General features: G+C 41.5%; 1 protein-coding gene across 1 annotated transcript in view; it reads left to right on the top strand.

Moving 5' to 3' along the window:
• The window catches only part of LOC310944064 (phosphatidylinositol 4-kinase alpha-like), a 131,998-nt gene that overhangs the window by 89,664 nt on the left and 17,443 nt on the right, over positions 1-24,891 (top strand). Inside the window, exons 23-49 of the mRNA XM_083909771.1 lie at positions 2,695-2,777; positions 3,594-3,664; positions 3,774-3,898; positions 5,111-5,192; positions 5,316-5,399; positions 5,502-5,591; positions 5,704-5,823; positions 6,883-6,975; positions 7,822-7,978; positions 8,098-8,225; positions 8,851-9,009; positions 9,099-9,250; positions 9,356-9,463; positions 9,828-9,955; positions 10,874-11,029; positions 12,165-12,244; positions 12,346-12,545; positions 13,341-13,428; positions 13,525-13,692; positions 20,460-20,513; positions 20,658-20,778; positions 21,790-21,919; positions 22,010-22,080; positions 23,253-23,325; positions 23,420-23,600; positions 23,703-23,807; positions 24,336-24,461. Of these exons, the coding sequence (XP_083765897.1) occupies positions 2,695-2,777; positions 3,594-3,664; positions 3,774-3,898; positions 5,111-5,192; positions 5,316-5,399; positions 5,502-5,591; positions 5,704-5,823; positions 6,883-6,975; positions 7,822-7,978; positions 8,098-8,225; positions 8,851-9,009; positions 9,099-9,250; positions 9,356-9,463; positions 9,828-9,955; positions 10,874-11,029; positions 12,165-12,244; positions 12,346-12,545; positions 13,341-13,428; positions 13,525-13,692; positions 20,460-20,513; positions 20,658-20,778; positions 21,790-21,919; positions 22,010-22,080; positions 23,253-23,325; positions 23,420-23,600; positions 23,703-23,807; positions 24,336-24,461 (3,133 nt within the window). The remainder of the gene's footprint in view (positions 1-2,694; positions 2,778-3,593; positions 3,665-3,773; positions 3,899-5,110; positions 5,193-5,315; positions 5,400-5,501; positions 5,592-5,703; positions 5,824-6,882; positions 6,976-7,821; positions 7,979-8,097; positions 8,226-8,850; positions 9,010-9,098; positions 9,251-9,355; positions 9,464-9,827; positions 9,956-10,873; positions 11,030-12,164; positions 12,245-12,345; positions 12,546-13,340; positions 13,429-13,524; positions 13,693-20,459; positions 20,514-20,657; positions 20,779-21,789; positions 21,920-22,009; positions 22,081-23,252; positions 23,326-23,419; positions 23,601-23,702; positions 23,808-24,335; positions 24,462-24,891) is intronic.

Here is a 24,891-nt window from a genome sequence, read left to right as displayed (position 1 = left end):
CACCGCAATCAGTTTCACGTTTGATAAATCACTTTGCGCGTGCTAAAATAACATATTTACATTTTCTCCTCCCATCACACGCAAAATTGCGTGTAAACGCCCCACAGTGCATATGCATTAAGGCAAGAACGCTAAATGGGTTGCAAGTGCTTATTTTGCCCGTTTGAGTGACGCGCTCCTCGTTGCGCCCTGTCAGTAGATCAGCATCAACACAAATCTGCGTGTGCAATCCAGTTTGCACACGTTTTTGCACGCGCAAAGCTTTAGTAAATCAGGCCCTTAGAGTAAGGCGCTCAAATGAGTTATACATTATAAGTACCTGTGGGTCCCGGGGTGAGTGAAAGTGTAGAAATAAATATTGCTGCGACCCCTCCACCTCTGCCAATTTCTCTGGGGGTATGGGCATCCAAATCTAAAAGCATGTCTAACACAATATGCAAACAAAAAATAAATAATGAAACATGTAGCGCGGTGTCAGAATCTGATGTGGGACAGCTGGAGGAATCACAGTGGTGAAGAGGAGCAGAGCTGGATGCTGTGAAGAGTTTCTCCAAAACTTGATTAAACCATGTTTCAACTGTAAAGGACAATGGATACAATTACACATAAAATACGAACCAAGATTTTAATTTTTTTCAGGAAAACAAGCCTTTCAGCAAAATGTGTCCAGCCATGGCAAAAGCGTTCACAAGTCTACTTTGGGACATTTGAAATTATTTACAGATTCCGAAAGTGTGATTTCTAAGCTTTCCAACAATGCCAAACACATGTCCATCTGATAATTTTTGAAGAAGATGTGGCCATTTGAATGTAGGCACTCCTCAAACTGCTTTAGGGAGAAATTCAGCCTGAAAGATTTTGACCTACTTGAGGAGTCAGGCCAATAGCTGCTCATTTGCATCACATTTACATGGTCACAACCCCCCACCCAGTCTAGCTGTCAGTGACATCTCAGATATCTGTTAGCCCACAGGACAGTAACAGTGTAGCAGTTTGAAAAAAAAAAGGAATGAATGTAGTTCATGTCAATGTAGTGTTATTTGCCTTAAGTACTTCAGTGGACTGATAAGAATCAGAATTTACTTTATTGATCCCCAGAGGGAAATTCTTCTTTTACAAAAAGCACTTGAATAAAAATGAGAAACAAGAAAGGTGAAAGATAGATACATACTTCAAATATCAAATAAAATATGAGTATATAAGTGTGTGAAGGAGAGTTCAATATTTTCCAGACCATGGACTATATTATCATCTTCAATACCAGTTCCTCCCCCACAATGTGGCTGTACCCACTCTGTCCATCACAGTTGATATGCGGGCTAAATGGTGACAAACTGAACCTGCGGGTGTACAAAATCTCAAAGAGGGCCGTGACATGCTCCCCTTACGACTTATAATACGCTCATCTGACCGAACACAAGTTTCAAAGTGCGTATTATTTTTAACACGCCAATACTGAGCTAGCCAACCTCTAGTATAGCGTTCTCATAACGTTCTGAAACGCACCAGAAGTGTGTTATCCACACGTTATTCTTGCACAGCAGAGGTCATATGCTCCCGTACATATTGATCAGATGATCGTAGCTTATAATACGATCATCTGACCTAACACAAGTTTCGATGTGCGCATCATTCTCATTGTAATAATACAGTACCGAGCTAGCGAGCTAGCGAGCTTAGCAAGCACAGCTAATAACAATGTAGCCAAACGGCGTTATGAAACGCACAGTGGATTATTAAAAGACAGCGTCCCTATGTGCGTCTGTATGTGACTTTGAATGAACACTAACATAACATAGATTAACAACGTTTATGAAAACTCACCCCATACAATAACAAGAAAAAACGTCCCTGTATGTGACTGAACACTAAGGTTGTATATGAAAACTCACCCATGATGAGATAGAGCGGTGCTGGCGTCACGTCATCATCTCAGACAGCTACTGTGTCTGTCCTGCTCTCTTTCAGCCGCTGAATAATCATCTGTTTGTTGTTTTTGGACAATGAAGTCTGCTAACACGTTAGCATAAAGATCGCTAGCTTAAAATGCTAACAGTCCACACACCAGCAGTCTCTGTGCTTTCTCTGTCCTTGTGAAGTTGTTCAGCCACAGACAATTATTGTCCTCTTCTCCTTGCCTTCCTGTGTTCAACAAAGCTTTGATGATGACTGCTTTGATGACAATCACGCTTTAATTTCGCACTGCACACACACACATTTGAATAACACTGACATTGTTCTCCAGCGAAAGCAAGGTGACTTTACTTTGTTAACAGATTACGTGTATATAAGGTATGTGTAATTGTCTATCAAACGTTACTTTGACAAAGTTGTCGCTTCACTGCCTTTCTCAGCCAAGAAGGCACTTCTCCAAATATTATTTCACATTTCTACTACATAGATGATTTAGTTTTAATAGACATTCATCTTATCAACGTTGAAGTATCCCTTTAATAGTCCACATTTAAAAGTGGTATTATTTGATCCTATTTTATTGTTGGCATTGATTTTTAATTGAATTAGAATGTCTAACTCCTATTTACTTTAGTAGGTGGTTTGTTATTTACTTTAGTAGAATGTTTGCCAGTTATCTATAAAATCAATGTTGTTTTCTGGACACCGCCTTGACAAGCCTTCTTTGTGATATGTACTTATTACTGATAGTAATTGTAAGCTTCATTTTGTTTTCATCAGAATGCTGCATTCTCTGGACTCTGATCGTTTTCAGGTCATGTTTCGATACTTTGAAGATAGAGCCATACAGAAGGACAAATCCGGTGAGCAGACATACCCCCCCCCCCCCATTACCCCAAATTAATTGCTATTGCTATAATTGCTAAATTATATGCTATATTGTTACTTCCATTGATTTGTTTGAGTGTTTTTATTAAAACAGGTTCTCTGATTCTTCAGCTTCTTAAATGTGAATATTTTCAGTTTTCTTTGCTCCATACCAAAAATAAATAATTAAAACGGATTAAATTTGTTTGTGGACAATACAAGACATTTTTGTAACATTGTAATGTTGAGGTCAAACACCTTTTGTGACATTTTATGGAGCAAAAAACAAATCAATGAAGTGAAGTGACAGATTGTTCATTATAAAAATAATTGTTTGTTGCAGCCCTACTTGAAAAGTTTGCCTTTAAATCTGTTGTATATGATGTTGTCTTTTGGCTTTCAAATCTTCTGTTCATTGCTGAGCACCACCTCTTTGTTCTGTCTCATGATTGGATAAAGTGTTTTGCGACACTGGAATAGTCTCTCTTCCATGTACTGTCAGAACATGTGACTAAGAGACTCCAGTCACTTAGCAAACACCCTATGATCTCCGATAATTATTTAGCATGCATTAAAAAAAAAAAATCATCAGCAACTATAATTATCAAAAATGCATTGCATTTGCAGCTGTAATAAAATTGTGTCTTTTATCTTAGTTTTTAGCAGCTTACATCCGGCCCTTGTCATTTCAGCTGCAATTGTGTGCATACTCAATTTTTACTCATCACACCTCTCTCTTCATGCTAGAATATTAACTATCTCATCTGTGTAATTTCAGCTCGGTTGATTAATGTTAAACTAATTCCTTCTAGGTATGATGCAGTGTGTGATCTCTGTAAGTGACAAAGTGTTCGAGGTGTTCCTGCTGATGATGGCTGAAAAAGTAAGGCAAATACTTCTCACTTACAGAGAACTCGCATCCCATCTATTGCACATTTCTCACACAGTGTGTGATCATGCAATGTATCTCAACGAAAGCGTCATATTTTCAGGCAAAAACCAAAGCCCATGAGGAGGAGCTTGAACGCCATGCTCAGTTCCTCCTGGTCAACTTCAATCACATCCATAAGAGGATCCGCAGAGTGGCAGACAAATATTTATCTGGCCTGGCTGAAACGTGAGATTGCATCCTCTCCTCTTCATACTTTATATAAGTTATAACATTGTGTCAGAGAACACTTGGGGATAAAAATACAGCTGTGGAGTAAAGACTGTAAACCATTTCTCTTCAGTCTTCTGATCAGGATTTTTTTAGGTTTGTCTAAAATATAGCTTGATGACATCTTTATCTTGAAAACGTGTTTTTATTATGATGTAGAAACCCCTACCATTATATTAAGGCATGCTGGTGAAGTTAATTTTATAAAGTGCCAGATGACAACATAAGTTATTTAAGGTTACCTTTCCTATAGAATATTTAGCTGCATCGCTCTCTCACTGGAGGACTCCAGTGTGCTCATGCATAAAAAATTGATAATTTGAAAACTACCATGATATAAATTTTTGGTCATACCACCCAGCACTGTGCATACACACATCCCACTTATTATGGCTGGGTGATATATCGAAAATGTATCGTTAATCGACATTTACTTGGCTGTGTGTGTAGGTAGGCAGCCTATCGGTATGTTCATGTCCCTTTAAGACACTCGGCTGTGTACAGCGTGTGTAGTCACGTGACTCCACAGCCTCTGTAACAAGAAGGGAAAGAGACTGTGAGGAAAGAAGAATCGGCTGCTGCGGCAGGTGCGTTAGCAGTGTTGCCAACTTCCAGACTGTCACTAAATCTGGCGACTTTCCTACTCTTCCTAGGGACTTTTTTTTATCAAAAACGACTAGTGGCAAATCTCCTCACTCTTTCTGGTGTTATTGGACACTTTTTTGGTGTTTGGAAACTCTCTGGCTTACAGAGCGAGGTGTAAATGTTTCTTAACTCAGTCACTGCATTTATTTTATCACTGCATTTATTTTATATATATTTTATATATGTATATATACATATGTGTGTGTTATGTCTGATATGTGTCTGTACTGATTATATCAGGCTAATGGTTAATTATGCAAATTTGGCGTCATTTAGCAACTTCGAAATTTGCGTTCATTTATCGTTATCGAGGTGAGCTGCTCAATATATCGTGATATTGATTTGAGGCCATATCGCCCAGCCCTACTACTTATACATAAATAAATATTTTTTTTGCATTATTTAAAACCTACTTTCAAACACTTCGAGTCATTCAACTTGTTGGGTAACAAAGTCTTAAGATATATTTCATTACAATACAGGTTGATACCCAGCAGTGTCAAAAGTGTTTTTCTCTCTCCTCAGTTTCCCTCACTTGTTATGGAGCGGCCGAGTGCTGAGGACCATGTTAGACATCCTGCAGACCCTTTCCCTCTCACTCAGTGCAGTAAGTAACGCACCTGGTGACTCTTAATGCATCCTTAGTTCACACATTTGTCATAATGTGATAGTTACTGTTTGTTGTTTGTATGTTAATGGTTAATAAACAGTAGTTTGTGCTCCATTTCAGGACATTCATAAAGATCAACCTTACTATAACATCCCAGACACGCCATACAGTATCACTGTCCCAGATACATATGAAGCGAGAGAGGTAATTTGGTGTTACACAGATGCAGCTATGACAGTGTGAAGTAGATGTGTTTGTTTTAAATAACACACATTTAAAATGAAGCATGTGTTTCTTTATTTGTAGAGCATAGTGAAGGATTTTGCTGCTCGCTGTGGGGAGATCCTAAAGGAGGCGATGAAATGGGCTTCATCTGTGACCAAATCTCACTTACAGGTAACTGGTATTTAGAAACAGTGATTCCTTTAAAATACAAAACCTTCACATGTTACTTGCAGACAGCAGATAATAACATTAAGTGTTCTTCTGTACATGTTCTGTACAATAGGAGTATCTGAACAAACATCAGAACTGGGTGTCAGGTCTCTCGCAGCACACAGGCCTGGCCATGGCCACAGAAAGCATCCTGCATTTTGCTGGTTACAACAGACAGAGCACAACTCTGGGGGTGAGCCATACCACATGTATTTTAAATTGCAGACACACCTACATTTATTTATTTATAGTGGTAGAGGCTGATAATTGGATTGAAATGTCATTTTAAATGAAAAAAACTTATTCATCATCATTATCATCAATATGGACAGATAGGTGTCCAATTTGATCCCTTCTTCTCTTCCTACACTTTCCAACCACTGTCCATTGATGTCTTCCAACAATCAGACCACTTGTAATTCTTTCTCTTCACACCACTCTGGCTTTTGTTGTCTTTTATACTTTGGCACTCCCTCCACAGCTTGTTGCATTTAGTCTGTTACTGCTTTGGTGTCATGAGAGCTCTGCATCTTCTGGGTGTCTATGGGTCACTTTTTATCAAAAATTAGAAGAAGCTCATAGATGGCTACCAGAAACGTTTGGAGGCTGTCATCTCTGCCAAAGGGTGTTCAACCAAATATTAAAGAGGGTTGCCGTTATTTCTGCACATTATGTTTTTTCTGTTTCTTCTTTGAAATTACAATATGTAAGTTGTAAAAAAAGAATTCTGTAGTTTTGCATAACTACAGGTTATGCAAAAAATTAAGGGGTGCCAATAATGGTGAGCAGGACTGTATGTAATGTAATATAATATAATATAATATAATAATATTATTATTATAATTAATATTTAATAATAGATAATAGATATTAGCAAATGACAATAATCACACGCCCTCTATGTTCACGCGCCAATGCTGGTGTTAATCACATCATCATTCATCTTTGTTCTGGTGTATATTTTCCCCCTGTAGGTCTTCATTGTGCTGAATTCTTATTTTTACTCAGTAACGGATAGGATTTATAAAGTAACTAAGTACAATACTTCAAAAGTCAATACGTACTCAAGTAAAATACAAAATCCTGATTTTATATTGTACTTAAAAAATACAAAATACACAAAAAAAGTATTCAATACAGTAACCTGAGTAAATGTATTTCGTTACTTTCCACCTATGGTCCTTGGTTACAAGCACCAGTCCTTTCCTCTTGGCTATGATGCTTCCTTTAATTTCTTCTCTTTCCCTTGTAGTCCACTCAGTTGACTGAGAGGCCAGCCTGTGTGAAGAAGGACTACTCAAACTTCATGGCCTCCCTTAACCTCAGGAACAGATATGCCGGAGAGGTAAAAGCACTCACTTATTATGGTTATTATGGTGAATGATCATGACCTCTGGCAGTATCATATCAGTATCTTTCTTGCTCTCTGAGATTGTCTGATATAGCTGAGGGGTTTGTTATCATTTCCTCTTTTCACATTATAAAGAGAGACCACTTTTTTAAAAGTAACCTGTTAACCAACCTGATTCAATAAAACATGTTGTTTTTTTCTATTTCCACGATTGACCATCGACTGACAGAAGGAAAGTAATTCCTTAAAATTTGAATCTATATATTTAGAGACAATACTTCCAGGTCACAGATATAAAGTAGAAATGTGTATTTAATCTAAACACAAAATTTAAAATTGGAAAAACAAAAATATGATTTATTTTCTATTTATTTAACAAAGAATAATGAATATCTTTGATATCTTTTCCATATCTCTTTTGAATATGGAAAGAAAGAATTAAATACAGACCCTTTGACCTTTGAGCTAATACAGAATGAATCAGTGATGTTCTTTGATGGACTAAACATAATACATAAACAATGACACTAAATTATCACAGCGGAAGCAACAACATTTCAGCTTCTGTAAGTCAAGTCATCATTCTCGCCATCAAGAAGTGGGCAGTCAATAATTTATCATCTAACTGAGCTGCACTTAGTATGTTCTACTATCAATGGTTATAAAATGAAAATGTTCTCTGAATTTAGATGTGAACAAACTGAATGAGAACTGTGAACATCTGTTCCATTTCAGAAACTTTTTAGTCCGCATTGCAAAGATGTTGTCCAAATGCAGCTGGATGCTGCAGACCTTACCTTGGCTGATCAGAAAACTAAATGTGTTTTGATTGTCTTGCAGGTCTCAGGTATGATCCACTTTGCCCAGGCCCTCCAAGGACAGTCTGACCTGAGCCAGCTGATGATCAAGCAGATGGAACAGGCTCTTGAATCTGCTCAGTCTGAGGCTTTCACCGAGGCCATGTTCAAACTGGCTGCCTTACTCATCAGCACCAAAGGTCGGATACTGTCGTCCGACATTTGATGATGTGTTTTATTTTATTTTATTTATTTTTTAATGGCATTCAGGACTATGTTGTTTGTGGAACGTTTCTGACCTCATTATATTTTGGTTTAGACTGTGACCCTCAGCTGCTACACCACCTCTGCTGGTCTCCACTCAAGATGTTTACAGAGCATGGCATGGAAACTGCTATTGCCTGCTGGGAGTGGCTGCTGGCAGCACACACTGGAGTGGAAGTACCAGTACGTAGATACGTTTGTCTTATACATTAGTATTTATTAGGGCTGGTAAATGTATCATTATTGTATCAATATCATAAAATTAGACAATATTTCAGTGTGAAAAAAAAGTATTTTTTATTTTAAAAGCTGTTGCACTAATGATATTGAAGCATTTACTAATAACAATATTTCTGTATTTGATTGTCTCATGAAAATATCCTTAATTAAACATAAAACATAAAAAGCCAAATAAATACACCAGATATCAACTAAAATTAACAACGTATTTTAAAGGTGCAGTGTGTCACGTTGGTGATTTTGAATGTTATTAATTTGCCTTTGTTTGGTTTTTGTGAAGAAAAATTGTGAAATATTATTTGTATGCTACTGAAACAGGCTCTGTCAACAAACTGCTGAATGACCAGGTGTTGTTGAATGACAACTCCTACCTGTTTGCAGCCATTACATTTTACTTTTTCAATCTATCTTTTGTTTCCATCTCTCTTGACATAAAAAGAATCACTTCTTGTGTCTATATCTATTATATCGAGACATAGCATACAAATATTGAGCTATTATTTATGGGACACATTGCTCCGTTTCCAGTGTGTTTGCAGTACGACCACACTGTCATTCTCCTCCCCAGTTTATGCGAGAGATGGCAGGAGCATGGCAGATGACTGTGGAGCTGAAAATGGGATTGTTCTCAGACGCACAGTTGGAGGCTGATCCACTGGCAGCATCTGAAGAGAGTCAGCCTATCCCCTGCCCTCCTAACGTTACACCTCACCACATATGGATTGAGGTCGGACAGAAATAATGCTGCTTGGGTTGTTATTACATCTTTTTGTTCTGTCTGTCTCCTCCTCTCACTAACTGTCTCTTCTTCTTTAGTTTCTTGTCCAGAGGTTTGAGATAGCAAAATATTCCAGTGCAGATCAAGTGGAGATCTTCTGCAGTTTACTTCAGCGCTCATTGTCTCTCAGTGTAGGTGGGGCCAAGAGTAGCCTCAACCGACACGTAGCTGCTATCGGACCACGTTTCAGGTATGTAAAACTGGATCAAACTGCATATTGCTATGTTGTCACTACTGATTTCAGTATTTATTGATGTCAATAAAGGTAACATAAAGGTAAACCTTGCTCCTTCAGGCTGCTGACTCTGGGTCTGGCTCTGCTCCACTCTGATGTTGTCACCAATGCAACCATACGAAACGTGCTGAGAGAAAAGATCTATTCCACAGCCTTTGATTACTTCAGGTATTTATTCACACATTATCGTGCACAGGGTTTTAAAAGGTCCAGTGTCTAATGGTGAGACTGCTATTTTTTAGAATCTATATCCGTTAGACTTTAATGACTTTATAATCAGCCATATACCACAATTTTATTTTGTTCATATATTTTTATTTTTTAATCTGTCCTGTCTAGTACCTAGGACATGCAGTGTGTTTAACTGTATGCCTTGTGGTTTTGAACATTTTGTGGTGTCGAACATATTTGCTCTGAGCAAAATGAGTCTGTGATACTCGCCCTGAATTTAATATTAAAATTAATATTTTAAGTCAGGACAACTACTGACTCCCCATTTTCTGCTCCTGAATCCCCAACCCCCCCCCCCCAGTGTGTCTCCCAAGTTTCCCACACAAGGTGACAAGCATCTCAGGGAGGACATCAGTGTAATCATCCGTTTCTATGCCAGCATCCTGTCAGACAAGAAGTACCTGGCAGCTTGCCTCTTGGTCCCACCTGGTGAGCTTGGCAGTAGCCCAGCCCCGAGCACGCTCTCTGCTGGGATATTTGGATCGCTTATCGTGTCCAGCACTTCTCCGATATCTATTTTAAGTAAGCCTAAAGTGGTGGAGCTCAGACTGCACTGCAGCAGGGGCATGCTTTTAATGCCTGGCAAAATTTGGTGCTTTATTATCCCACTTTGCTGCTGATGGATTATTGAATCTATCTCATATATGGACTTTCCTTAATCTTAAATTATCTTATTTTTCGCACTTTCTGCCTGTGTCTACTACTTTTCTTGTATCTCATTCCTTTTTTTCTACCATCTGATTTTACCTTTTAATGTGTGGCAACAGTGAGGAAAATCCCAAATTTGTCAGCTACTTTAAGATGCACGATTATTCATCATGTCAGCCCACCTGTCTGCCCCTCTCCTCAACAGACCAATTTAGCATCAAAAGAAGAAACTAAGAAAGAAAGTGGAACGTGTTCTTTCTTCCACCTCAGAAAATCCCTTCCTCTTCATCCTGATGGCTCACAGAAAAGACACGGTCTCATTCTCATTCACGTCAAACTGCTTCAGGTAGAAGGGCCCTCTAATCGCAGATCCTGGATCAGATGAATGGACTCCCCCTGCGCATTAACAATATCAAATAACATCTGACCCAGTATCAGTGGTTTAAGGTACCTGCTACCTTCATGTAAATCCTGTTGGATTTCCCTGCAAAAGCATGACCATCACAACAGCTGTGGACTAACTGATACAGCTCATCCTGCTCTTCATTGATCATATCATTGATGTTATTCAATATGTCTAAAATATAATATAATACTGATTGAGGATTTCTACAAGTAAACGTGTGTGACAGATAGTCTGGTTACAGGCCCATCAGAAAGAGATAGAGTCCACACTGAATGTATTCATTTTATGAACAGATAATCAGGACCCGTCCTTAAACAGTCTGTCTGTGATGAATGCGGCCGACTTCAGGAGCAACGTGGACTCCAGCTCTCGCTCCCAACAGAGCAGCCAGGGATGGATCAACACATATCCTCTGTCCAGTGGCATGTCCACAGCGTCCAAAAAATCAGGTATCACTAACATTGCTAGATTTTATTTGCATATATCAATTTAAAAAGAGCCCAAACTTCACTATAACATAACTTCTCCTTCACTCTGTAATGGACACCAGTCGATATTTTATAATATATTAGCTGATTATTTAAATTATTTGTGGCATGTGTTGTACATATAAAGAGCTAAAAAGGAGTTGGTACCATTTAATTTTTAACGTATCTGTTGCTGTAGAATAAACTACAACAAAATGTATGATATTTATAGTTTGTTTCAGCAGATCAACAATGTTTGAAATGAAGATCAAATCAAATTTGTGTTGATGATGTGTCCTGAAATGTACATAGTAGCATTTTCCTCTGATTAATAAAATAAGCAACATATGGAAATTAGCTACTAAGTTGATCAATACATCAGAATAATCATGAAATTAACAAATATATAAACGAGAATACTAATTATTAAACTGAACATGTGAGTAATTAATAATAAAAATAGTTAAGGAACAATCAATAGAATCAACTGACCTTTAAAACCTTTTAAAAACATAATCTTTTACATCTTTATCCCCATGAAGTTGGTTGGTTAATGAGTTGATTAGAGTTAGGTTTCTGTTATTTCTGTTTAATGGCAGTTGGCATCCATAGTGCTGTATTATTGCCTTCTTTATCATTCATTTCTTCTTCTCCTTTTCCATCTTTCCATCTTCCTCTTCCATCTTTTAAGAGATGTATTCTTAAAAAAATAAAACATTTTAATGTCTAAAATTCTACTTCCTTCTTCTTCTTATAATAACAATAATAATATCTTTCTTAACATAAAACTGCTCTCAGTTCATAGCTCCTAGGCCGTTTCACAGGTTATGTTTGTAGTCTTGAGCCTCCTTTTGTGGAATGCTGGTTACTTGTCTTCACTCAGAAAAGTCCCAGAAAAGCTTTGCTAGAACAGGCAATGTAAAATGTCAGGTGACACTTTTTTTCGGTCCATTTCTGTTGCTCAACACATTTTACAATGGAGTATAAATCGTGATTAAGACTGCTCTACAGACAAGAACACATAATGAGAAGCCTCAGAACTAATGGCTTTTCATGATATAGTACTAAACCATTTCAACTAATGGAGTTCATTTAATTGCACATCATCTCCATTCAGGCCTGTCCAAGAAGAGTAACAGAGGAACGCAGCTTCACAAATACTACATGAAACGCAGGACTCTGCTGCTGGCCTTACTGGTAAGTTCTGAGAATAGACTTCTTTCTGTATTTTAAATTAAAAAATGTTATACCTGTTTGTCATAACTGATCTCTCTGTCCACGTGACCATGTCTTTCCAGGCCAGTGAGATTGAGCGGTTGACAACATGGTACAACCCCCTCTCCACTCAGGAGCTGGCCATCTCCACAGAGCAGTCAGTGGAGACCAGCATTGCCAACTGGAGGTCCAAGTATATCAGTCTCACTGAGAAACAGTGGAAGGACAATGTCAACCTGGCCTGGGGTATCGCACCTTACCTGGCCATGCAGTTACCAGCCAGGTTTGCAGCTTTGTTTCATGGGAAAGTCGTAATGTAAAAACTTTTTAAAGGCATTTTTAGTTGTCCATTCGAAGTCCAGTCACCTACATCCAACTACTAAAGAAGACTATGACCTAGATGACTGGGAACCTCCACTGACATTTTCAAATGTAGTAATATAGTGTATTACAAATATTTTTTTCACATTATTATTATTATTGTTTTTTTTGCATATTTTTCAAACTATAAATAATTTAAAGAATGATGAATGATAAATTTTTCAGTTCTTCCACTGAAGATTCAAGTACACACTATTAAGCATTAGTTAAGCATTAATAAATATTGAATTCATCATTTATAAAGCATGTATACTAGTATGTAGTTTATAAACACAGTTAAATAAATGTTTCACTCATAATTTATAAACAAGCCACTAAATATACAGCATACTGAAGTGTTGTCATGAGCTCCAGTTGGACACTGTTCCTCAGTTGATGGATTGAGTAAAACATTAAGAACTGTGTTTATAAACTACATATTTATGAGTATTCATGCCTTATAAATTATGAATCCAATATTTTATCAATACTTAACTAATGCTTAATAGTGTGTACTTATTGTAAAGTGTTACCATAATGTCTGTTTGTTATTGCTGCCCTAGCAGCCAAACTCAGGATTACAAATAAGTATATGACAATATTTATTTCTTTATCTTTATTTGCTTAATTAATCCCAACTTTAAAAAAAATATGAGTCTCCGTCTTATCTTATCACACTATTGCTTATTTACTTAATTATTATTTCTTTGCCATCCAGGTTTAAGAATGATGCCATTGTTGCTGAGGTGACCCGGCTGGTCAGACTGGACCCTGGAGCAGTCAGTGACCTACCTGAGGCTGTCAAGGTCAGAGCTCCTACTGCAGTAATGCTCAACTAGTAAGTTATTGGACATTAATGAATGAATGAATGAAATGTTTTCTTTCACTTTTCTTATTGTCAGTTCCTGGTGACATGGCACACCATTGATGCTGACTCTCCTGAGTTGAGCCATATCCTGTGTTGGGCTCCGGCAGACCCTCCCACTGGGCTGTCCTACTTTAGCAGCCTGTACCCTCCTCATCCTCTCACGGCTCAGTATGGGGTGAAAGTGCTGCGCTCCTTCCCTCCAGTAAGTCACACACTCAAGCATTTACTTAGTCTGTGATTTTCACCTCACACCTGACAATAAAATACATCTGCATGCTTCTGGCTTCCCAACCTGTTATTCAAAAACACACTGATGTCATATCTATAACAAAATGACGAGGATCAGGTATACGCAAGTGTGAAATTGTGGTTGACTCGCAGTGCAGTGTATAACTGTGTGGATAATTATTATTTGATCATAGTAATGCAATGTATGTTTCCCATACAAGTATCTGTCTTAATAATAAATACAAAATATTCAAACTCTGCAGATGCTTCTTGTGAATGTGGCAAGTTTAAATGTTTACCATTATCTGGCTCAGGTGAAGCAGCAACCCCTCAGTCTGGGTCAGTGACTGGCTGAAGCACAGCTTTTTTCGTGGAAATGTTGAGGTCTGATCTGTCACGATCCACATTCTCACATTCTTCCTTGTTTCCTTGTTGTTGTTCTCTGCTGCTCCGTGTCTTTCTCTCTCTCTCCCTGCAGGAGGTGTGGTTGACCCACTTTTCCTGATGACGCTGGTGATTGCCTCCACCTGCGCAGCTCCACCCCAGCTGCTTCTGATCAGCGATCAAGAGGATTCTCAAGGCGGAGCTGCGCCAGCATATGCAGGAGTGCTGGTGAGCAGGGCCGTATCCTGTCCTGCACCAAACCATGTGACTCTGGCGGGTCAAGTTCGATGGGGTCAGCAGACAATCTCCCTTACCTGCCTCGTTGACTCTGGAGCCGACGACAACTTCATAGACATTCACTTGGCTGAACAGGCTGGGATCCCGTCTGTCCCATTATCTCACCCTAAGACCATCTCCGACCTCAACGGCAATCTCCTGGCTGAAGTCACTCATCACACCATCCCTCTCACCATTATCCTGTCTGGCAACCACCAGGAAGAGATCCAGCTGTTCCTGATTCCTGCCTCTTCTGCGTCGGTCGTCTTGGGTCTTCCCTGGTTGGTATGTCACAATCCCTCCTTCAACACGGGTCAACTCTCCAGCTGGAGTGTCAACTGCCATTCTCGCTGCCTCAGGTCCGCTTTCACCCTTCCCCGTCGAAGACATCTGACTCCACCCCCGAACCTCCGAACCTTGCTGGCGCTCCTGAGGTCTACCACGATCTGGCTGAGGTCTTCTCGAAGGACCGTGCGCTCTCCCTGCCGCCTCCTCGCCCCTATGACTGCGGCATCGATCTTCTCCCTGGAGCCACGTTACCTTCGAGAAGACTTTACAACCTCTCCAGAACTGAACGCCAGAGCATGGAGGACAACATAACTCAGTCCTTGGCTGCTGGCCTCATCCGTCCCTCCTCTTCTCCAGTCGGGGCTGGGTTTTTTCTTTGTGGAGAAGAAGGATGGGTCTCTCCGACCATGCATAGACTACAGAGGACTCAATGACATTACAGTGAAGAACCGATACGCCTTACCACTCCTGGACGCTGCCGTCAACCCCCTCAGTAAGGCACGAGTCTTTTCCAAGCTAGACCTGCGGAATGCTTACCACCTTGTCCGCATTAAGGAAGGAGATGAGTGGAAGATGGCTTTTAATACTCCTATTGGTCACTTTGAGTACCTAGTCATGCCCTTCGGTCTCACCAACGCCCTGCCGTCTTCCAGCACCTGGCGAATGACATTCTGCGCGACATGCTGGACAGGTCTCTGCCTGCCCTACCTGCTCCTAAGGGGAAATCCTCGAACCGCCCTCCTGCCGGTCTCCTGAACTCCTTATCCATCCCCCACCGCCCTTGGTCACACATCGCTGTCGACCTCGTCACTGGTCTCCCCCCTTCCAATAACAACACCACTGTCCTGACGGTAGTGGACAGGTTTTCCAAAATTGTCCATTACATCCCACTTTCGAAACTGCCCTCAGCCATGGAAACCGCCGAGATCCTTGTCCAACAAGTTTTCCGCCTCCACGGCTTCCCTACGGACATCGTCTCAGACCGTGGGCCCCAGTTCGCTTCACAAGTCTGGAAGGCATTCTGTTTGGCTCTGGGGGCCTCTGCCAGCCTCTCGTCCGGCTACCATCCGCAATCCAATGGCGAAACCGAACGATCCAATCAGAGCATGGAGGTGGCTCTCCGTAGTGTCACCGCTCGCCATCCAGCCGAATGGAGCTTCTTCCTCCCCTGGATAGAATATGCTCACAACTCACTCACATCGACACCGAACCCCCGCTCCCGATTACCTACCTGGCCAAAAGGTTTGGCTCTCGACCAAGGACCTCCCACTCCAAGTAGAATCCCGCAAGCTGGCACCCAAATTCATCGGCCCCTTCCCCATTGACAAGATCATCAACCCCACCTCCGTTTGCCTCAAACTCCCACGATCCCTGAACATTCACCCCACCTTCCATGTTTCCCTCCTCAAACCAGTAATAGAGTCTGACCTGGTCCCTCCCTCTGAACCCCCTCCTCCGCCCAGAATCATTGATGGCGGCACGGCCTACAACGTAAACCGTATCCAGAACATTCATCGACGTGGCCGTGGGTACCAATATTTGGTCGACTGGGAGGGAACCTGCCCGGAGGAGAGGTCATGGATTCCACGTCACTTCATCCTGGACCAGACTCTGATCCAGGACTTTCACCGTGACCATCCTGAGGCTCCTGTCTTGGCGCCAGGTCACGATCCACATTCTCACATTCTTCCAGTTTCCTTGTTGTTGTTCTCTGCTGCTCCGTGTTTTTCTCTCTCTCTCCCTGTGGGAGGCGTGGTTGACCTACTTTCCCTGATGACGCTGGTGATTGCCTCCACCTGTGCAGCTCCACCCCAGCTGCTTCTGATCAGCGATCAAGAGGACTCTTAAGGCGGAGCTGCGCTCGTCACCAGCGTCAGTTCCTTGTTTCGCTTAGCCGGTAAAGACGCTACTTACCTTGCTGTTGAAACTTGACTCCAGAACAATACTTACCGATCGTTCTCTCCAGGTCACCACGTCTCGTGGATTCCAACACTTACGGAATCACTTCCTCCTGCCGTTCTCTCACCTCGTCTCCTCTACGCCAGCGGAGCTGCTGCTTCTCCTCTCGTCGCCACTTCCTCTGGAACTTCTACACTCCTCGTTTTTACATCCCAAGTGAGTTCGTTCCTCTGGAACCCCGACACGAACTTTGTGCCACTGAGGAGTCGCTGAAGTCTTCCAACCCAGATGCTGTCCGTCACATATCTATCCCTGTCATACTTACGTTCATACTAGCTTGTTGTACCCTAGTAGCTAATAAAACCGTGGCTTTTCATACGTACCTTCTCTTGTCTGCATCCGAGTCCTCCATTCTCTATCTCAGTCGTTTCCCCTTAAAGGGAAACGTAACATGATCAAGCAATAAGCTTGTGCTAAATCACAGATCGATAGATATATTAAATATTCAAAACTCAGCTTGTCAACACCAACGCTGTTTTCTTTCCACCCTGTTGATCCTTTGATCCCACTTTCAGGCTGACAAACATAATCACCTTGTTATTTTTTAAATTCTGACCTGTGTTGCTTATTTTTTAGCTCCTGAAGCTTCTCTTCTTGGTTATATTCCGTATGTCAGTGTCATACACTCAAGGGGCAAGGTCTGGAAACCATGAATATATGGGGACGTGGCATTCAAATTATGACCATTTCCCCCATCTTCCCCTCCAGGGGTCTCCGCTCTCCCCCAATATTTTATGGCATATTAGACACTAGGGCCTGGGGGTGGGGTGGGGCATATCGACTACCCCGCTGTCAGCAAGCAGCGGGGTGTTGTCACCTCATCCTCCCCCCCACATTTTTAATGCATACTAGATACCAACATCCCCCATACACACATCCCACAGCACACATACATACACACCACACCACATCCTGGTGGGGGGGGTGGGGGATACCTCCCGGGTACCTGTGTCCCGCCCGCCTCCCGGCTGGGCTGGGGTCGGTGGTTTGGGCTGGGGGGCGATTGTGGAGCTCCGGGGCGCTGGCGGCTGCGGCGGGTAGTTGGGTCAGCTGTCGGTCTGTCGGGGGGAGCCCCGGGGGACCTGGCCGTGGCTCTCCATGACTCCTGGGAAGGGTGATGGTGGGCGGCGGGCTGGTCGCTCGGCGGGGGCTGACTTTGGGCGCCCTGCCCTGGGTGGACGGTGGGTCCCTGTGCCGGGTGGGCGTGGGGTCCGCTGTGACAGGTCTTACGGCCTCTGACCCATACCTGCGTGAGGGGGCTTGCCCGGGGCGGATCCGGGACCCTGCTGCCTCCTGTTCCTTGGGGGCCCCCGGCTGGGATCCCTACATGAGCCTCTGCCGGCTCCCCTCTGGGGGGGAAGTCGTGTGGTTGGCTCCGGGGTAAGCGTCGGGGATAGCTGTGGCGGGCTCCGGCCTGCCTCCTGGGGGGGCGTTCTGGGGGAGGCTCTACTGTCCCTGGTGATGGGCTGGGCTGCCCTGGGGGCCTGGGTGGGTCCCGGGTGTGGGGACCTGGGGCCTCAGGACCTGCCTCGGCGTGTGGTGGGCTGGTCTGTGCTCGTGGTGCCGTCGTCTCCTGCCCCCTCGGGGCGTGCTCTGCGCGTGGGGGGCGCCGGCTCTGCGGCGCCCTGCCCTGGTCCTGTGCGGGGTGGACTCGCGGCTGGCCCTGGGTCGGGCGGTGGCGGGTATCTCCGGGCCCGGGGGGCTGGTGGACGCCCCGTGTGCCTGGGTTACCGCCGGTCTCCTTCCGGGGGGCTGGGGGGCGGCGACACGGTTTCACCACCGATTCCCGACCACACCAAGTGACAACCTCCGCACATACATATATATGGATGCGCGAATACACAGACATACAGATACACACACAGACAAACTCTGGTTCATGATAGAACCAATATAAACTGATACAACCGTTATAAACAAGATCACCTTATCTATATGTGGTTGTTAACAAATTCTAATGGTACTGTAATACAAATGCATATCAGTGTTATTAATGTTGTAATGTTGTCATTACTGCCTTAGTGTGTTATGCTACTAATTTCTATCTAGTGTCTCTCTTTCCCTCCCTCTCTCCCTCTCTCCCTCCCTCCCTCCCTCCCTCCCTCCCTCCCTCCCCCTCTCTTATCTCTCCCTCTTTCTCCCCATCTCTCTCACACCTCCCTTGTCTGTCTACCCACCCTCACCCCCACCCCCCCTGTCTGGCCCGGTCCTCCCACACAACCTAATAAATAAAAACATAAATAGCAGGACGGGCATTACAGCGCTGTAATCACTCGCCCTGCAAACAACAAAATCTGTTCAACACCAACAGACATGCAGTCAACCATAGTGCATGCCCAAGGTACTGGACAGGACAGGTTAAAAAAAAAAAAAAAAAATTATGACCATTTTCAGCTGCCGCATTTATCAAAGGCTAATCAAGTGTACACCAGGAATGGGTGGCATACGCACGTTTCATTTCACACATAAGACTTGGTGTAAATATTGATATTTACGCCTGAATCTGCACCAGTTTCTATGCAAGTTTGAATTGGTATTTAACTATCTATCTTTATTTGTCTAATTCTAGGCTGCTCATTAAGGAGCTGTATCAGAACAAGCAGGGTAGGCTTTCTGGTATTCTGGCATTTGGGAGCTTGGCAAATATCTCAGCTTAAACAAGTTATCACCTTATATTTTAATTGTGTTATATCAGGCAAGTGCTGTGGTAGCTCCTACTCACAAAAGCATCATCCAACCCATCCTAATGTACTGCTCCACCTGCTTCTTCACCATGTTCACTGTCACCAGCAAAAACAGACTTCTCAAAATTCCAAACACAGCAGCCAAAATAATCAATCTCCCAGTCTGTCAGTAGCTAATGAACTTGCAATCGTACGCCTGGCAAGAGCAATAGTTAGCAGTCCTGACCACCTTCTGAACCAATTTTTCACCCTACTCCCATCTGGCCGACGATACAGAACGTTAAACTGGAAAAAAGTACATTTTAAAGGAAGTTTTGTCCCATCAGCCATTACTGCACTGAACAACATGTAAAACTCAATGTATCACTGTATTAAGTCCATGTCATGTTTAGGACCTGTCTACATGGCCTTGTTTATCTATGGTATAATATACCATAGATAAACAAGGCCATGTGGGAAGAAGGTTTATCTGTATATCTGTTGTGTTTATCTGTTATCTGTATGATAGAGGAGTTGGCGATAACGATTATTTGTTTTATACTGCCTTGGAATTGAACTGACTTGACTGTGTGAAAACAATTATCCCTTCAAGGGCAATAAAGAAACTAACTAACTAACTAACTAGCTTCGGATCCTTTAAACAGAGAGCTGAGCCAATGCCAGCTGTATGGGGATATTTCTTAACACTTTTTAAAGCGCAACTGTACAGATGTGTGTGATGTCAATATGTTTGTGTGTGTATCTGCGTGAATGACAGAGAGAGACGAAAAATAAACCCGAGTGAATCAAAGCTCTACTCATGCTGCTGTAACATAAAACAAGTGTTTAATCATTAGAAAAACAGTTATATGATGGTCATTATTAATGTTGTCTTGGTGGCTACAAATAAATCAATACTGTTTATGGATACTGATGTGTGTAAAAAAAAAAAACGCAGATGAAAGGACATCAGCTAAGGTGGTCTCAGGAATGTGGCCACGTGTCCTCAAACTACCTCAAAATGTAGATTCTGTGATCGGATTTGAGGACAGATTCAGATTATTAAAACCTGTACTTGGTGTGATCTCGACTTTATCAGATCACTGAGGATGAATGTAGGTCTACAATGACAGCAACTTAATGTGTGGTCCATTTTGATTTCCCCTCTCAGGATGCCATCTTGTTCTACATTCCTCAGATTGTGCAGGCTCTTCGTTATGATAAGGTACACATGAATATCTCAGTCTTCACAGGCTTCCTAGAACAGTAAAACACACTATTTGTCTTCTTTCAGCTTAAATTAGATGGATATGAAGCATCAGCTGTTCAGATGATTGCTTTATGATCTCTGCTTCTATGTACTCCTCAGATGGGTTACGTGAGAGAGTACATCTTGTGGGCGGCACAGAAGTCTCAGCTTCTTGCCCACCAGTTCATCTGGAATATGAAGACCAACATTTTCGTGGATGAAGAGGGACACCAAAAAGATCGTGAGTAGACTACGACATTTAATTGGAATACTTTCCCAGTATACAAAACCTAGCAGGGAGTTTATTAATTAAATAAAGTGTGTACTCATCTGCTACACTTTGGTGATATGCCTCCTTTTCATTAACTTTAAAATATTTAATTATTTGAGCTGACAGAGCATGGTTTCCTCATCAGTGCAAATCAGCCTGGACTTTTATATGTTTTTGTCACAGTTTTGTTCTTCTGTGTATCAGCTTATTCTATTATTTCCACGTCTAAGCTTTGGTGGGAACTGTCTAGTATAAGCAGAGCACCTAAGCCTAGTTTGAGTTTGACTGAATGTGTACATGCAATAGGAAATTGTCTCTGAATTTCATTATCTGGACCTGTCGGTCTAAATATGAGAAATTTGATTTAGCAAAATGTCACTTGGTCCATCATGTATTTTAAAAGTCTAGTTTTAGTTGGACTAACACAACACTAAATCAACAACAAAAAACTAGTAGGACATTGGTGTGTGTCTTTGGTGTCACAAAATGTTCACTCCACATCACAATAAACAAACCTACTAAAGCTTTTATTTGCATTTAATCAGAACGTTGGATATTGAAATCTAAGATTGCAGATTTCTTGGCTAAAGTACAAAAACAGCTTATTCTGAGGCTCCAAAAAAACAAGAATAAAATATTTTAAAGGGATTATACACATACAGACATTTTATGGGTACTATATTCAATTTCTACTAATAAACCCCTCTACTGTTTATGTTACACACTGGACCTTTAGGACCTTTAAATCACCATTTGTAACCATATTCCTTTCACCCAGGTCTATATTTCTGGCTGTTCTGTGAGATAACCTTCTATTAATCTGTAATTGGATTGCTCTCTCTAATGGGAGGTAATGTAATCACACTCAGTCCTGCATTATTGTGTGTGTGTGTGTGTGTGTGTGTGTGTGTGTGTGTGTGTGTGTGTGTGTGTGTGTGTGTGTGTGTGTGTGTGTGTGTGTGTGTGTGTGTGTGTGTGTAGCTGATATTGGGGAGCTGCTGGAGCAGATGGTGGAGGAGATCACTGGTTCTCTGTCAGGTCCGGCCAAAGACTTTTACCAGAGAGAGTTTGACTTCTTTAACAAGATCACCAATGTATCTGCCATTATCAAGTGAGTTAATTGGCTCAGATGGTACATTTCATCTGCATCTCTAAAGAGGATGTCACGTACATGCCATCACGTATTTGTTTTTTGTTTCAGGCCGGTTCCAAAGGGAGAGGAGAGAAAACGAGCTTGTCTCAAAGCACTGTCAGACATTAAAGTCCAACCAGGTAGCAATTGTCGTTTTAGTCAGGCTTCCTTCTTCTTCAGAACACCAGGTGATGAGATGATGATGTAGTAAGAAACTCTTCTGACACAAGACTCATATCGAACAAAGGGAATTTTATCTGTCACAAGTCAAGCTTCAGATCGCGAAAAGCAGCTACTCAAGGGTGTGTACATGCCGAATCTCCGAACAACTCTGCCTACAAAGAGCAGAAACCTAGTTTTTAAGGATTATCTGACTTCCTTATCTTAAACCCCACATTTGGTGGTCGCCCCCGTCTCCTACTTTTATGAGGGTAGCTTTCCTGTGAAAGTTGTGTCAGCCAAATCAATACATTCTCACAATTGTCTCAGAATCAATCCTCTCACAAACAAACACATATTACAAGTTTTGACATTGGTGTTATTTGGTCCAAACAGGAAACATCTGTTCTTCTTTGACCTTATGCATTGTTCAGGACTGACTGTCAGGCTTCTGTTGCATCCAGATTTTAGGTGATGCGTCTGGGTGCAGACTAAACCCCCCACGTTGGGGAAGTTCTTGTTTGCCTCTCAATGCTTACTCTTCACACAGTGAAGGCAGAAATCAGCTGAGTCAGAATTAAACAGTAGCACTTCAGAACCAAAGATTAGCTGTGTTGATGTGTTCATCTTTTTCATACATTCCACAATGCTTATACATAGTAGCTCTGAACAGGTGATTTAAAACAATAATACAATAACATATATTTTTTATCATTAAACGTAATAATATGGAAACTTCTTTGTTTTTAAATGTAAAGAAAAAGAGACTTAAGGCCATCTTATCTTATCTTAATATTATTGTACAGACAAATATTTTAAGGGATGGCTGTATACTTTTATTTTTACTCAGTCAGACTCAGTCTTTTAACTCTTTTAAATCAATACGCTATTGATAATAATAGTTGTGCTGATGCTTTTACCACCTAGCAATAAATGAAACAGAAACAGAAACGACACAGTATAAACATTTAAAAAGCTGAAAAAGTGTAAAAATTAATAAATTATCACAATAGTTGACAATTAATTCAGTAAAAGAATAATAATCATTTTATTGAGTAATTGTTTCAGGTCTACTTGCAATGTGGTCACATGATGACGGTGGTGCACATCTGACTCAGTGATGTTGACCAGTTTGTAAACCAATGTTTTCTAGGCTGTTACCTGCCAAGTAACCCTGAAGCTATAGTGTTGGACATTGACTACAAATCTGGAACACCCATGCAAAGGTAACAACAGATTTGTTACTAATGCTTCAAGTTGGGTATTTTTTCATGCCCCCACATTATATCTGTGTCGTGTGATTGTGTTCTGTCATCACAGTGCTGCTAAAGCACCATATCTGGCCAAGTTCAAAGTGAAACGCTGCGGGGTGAGTGAACTGGAAAGGGAAGGTCTCCGCTGTCTGTCGGAATCTCTGGAAGATGGAGAGGAGAATCCAGACGGGTCCCACCGGGTCTGCTGGCAGGCCGCCATCTTTAAAGTAGGAGATGACTGTAGACAGGTATTCAAACTTTTCCTTATGCTTGACATTCAGTCAGTGGAGGAACCCCCTCTAGATTTCTCCTGTGATCTTTACTCCTGTGTCTCTCTCTCCTCTCTGCAGGATATGCTCGCACTGCAGATCATTGGGCTTTTTAAGAACATCTTCCAGCTTGTGGGCCTTGATCTGTTTGTCTTTCCATACAGAGTGGTAGCTACTGCACCAGGAGTAAGATTTAATTTATCTTGACTCTCTCTTAATCTGGTATTCCCTCATCTAACAACCACTTTTCCACTGTTATCTTTTTCCTCAAAGATTCATTTTCCCCAATCTTGTTTTTAGTAATTTTTCTTAACTTTCACTTAATTTTTTACATTTTACATTTGTAGAATTTTTAAAATGTCTCCAGTACCACCATTGATCCACATGAGTGTGTAATTTTTCAGCACAGTCGTGGTTTCTGCCATAATAATCCATGAATCAGCAGTCAGCCACATGGAATGAATGCTTGTCTAATTAAAAATAGGCCCAGCAAAAGAACAGATTAAGGATTATACAAGGTCAACTCAAGTCTCGCCCTTGAGATAATCTTGTATTTCTAATCTCTAATAATAATAATAATAATAATAATATCTCTAATTTGTTTCTGTCTATTCCCTCCCTGTGGTTGCAGCTCATCAGATCTGATTTTGTGTCGTACAGTAACTGAAAGGTCACATTTTTGTTTTAACAATCAGGTTTGCCTCTTTTCCTCAGTGCGGAGTGATTGAGTGCATCCCAGACTGCAAGTCACGAGATCAGCTCGGCAGACAGACGGACTTTGGGATGTACGATTACTTCCGTAATCAGTACGGGGATGAATCCACCCTCGCTTTTCAGAAGGTGCAGAGGTTTTGACCTGTTGCTACTATTGCTAAACTGCATTTTCATTATTGAAAAGGAGAAAACTGATTCAGTATGCATTTGAGTCCAGAATCGCACAAGGATTTCCATAAAGACAGTCTCAGTGCAGAAGGGTTTGTTTGGATTCAAAAGATTTCTGGATTCATTTGCAGTATTCAGCTCAGTGGCAGGTTGTTACCTTCAGAAGCACATTACATGAATGAGGTTTGTTCAAAGCAGTTGATTTGGTCAAGTTAAAGGGACACTGCATAGTATTTATGGGTTTATATGACCCAAAATCCACTTTTTATACATATTATGTGCTCCTGCATTGTCTAGTCGCTGTATAATAGTTTTTGTTTCATTTTTGTAGTGTTTCAAAAAGTCATGTAAAATAACATGGTCACGGGCCGTTGTTGCATTTCCACTG

This window comes from Microchirus variegatus (assembly GCF_963457635.1).
Source record: "Microchirus variegatus genome assembly, chromosome: 23".
Classification (NCBI taxonomy): Eukaryota; Metazoa; Chordata; class Actinopteri; order Pleuronectiformes; family Soleidae; genus Microchirus; species Microchirus variegatus.
The sequence above is the reverse complement of the archived record's forward strand: the minus strand, read 5'-3'. Positions and strand labels throughout refer to the sequence as shown.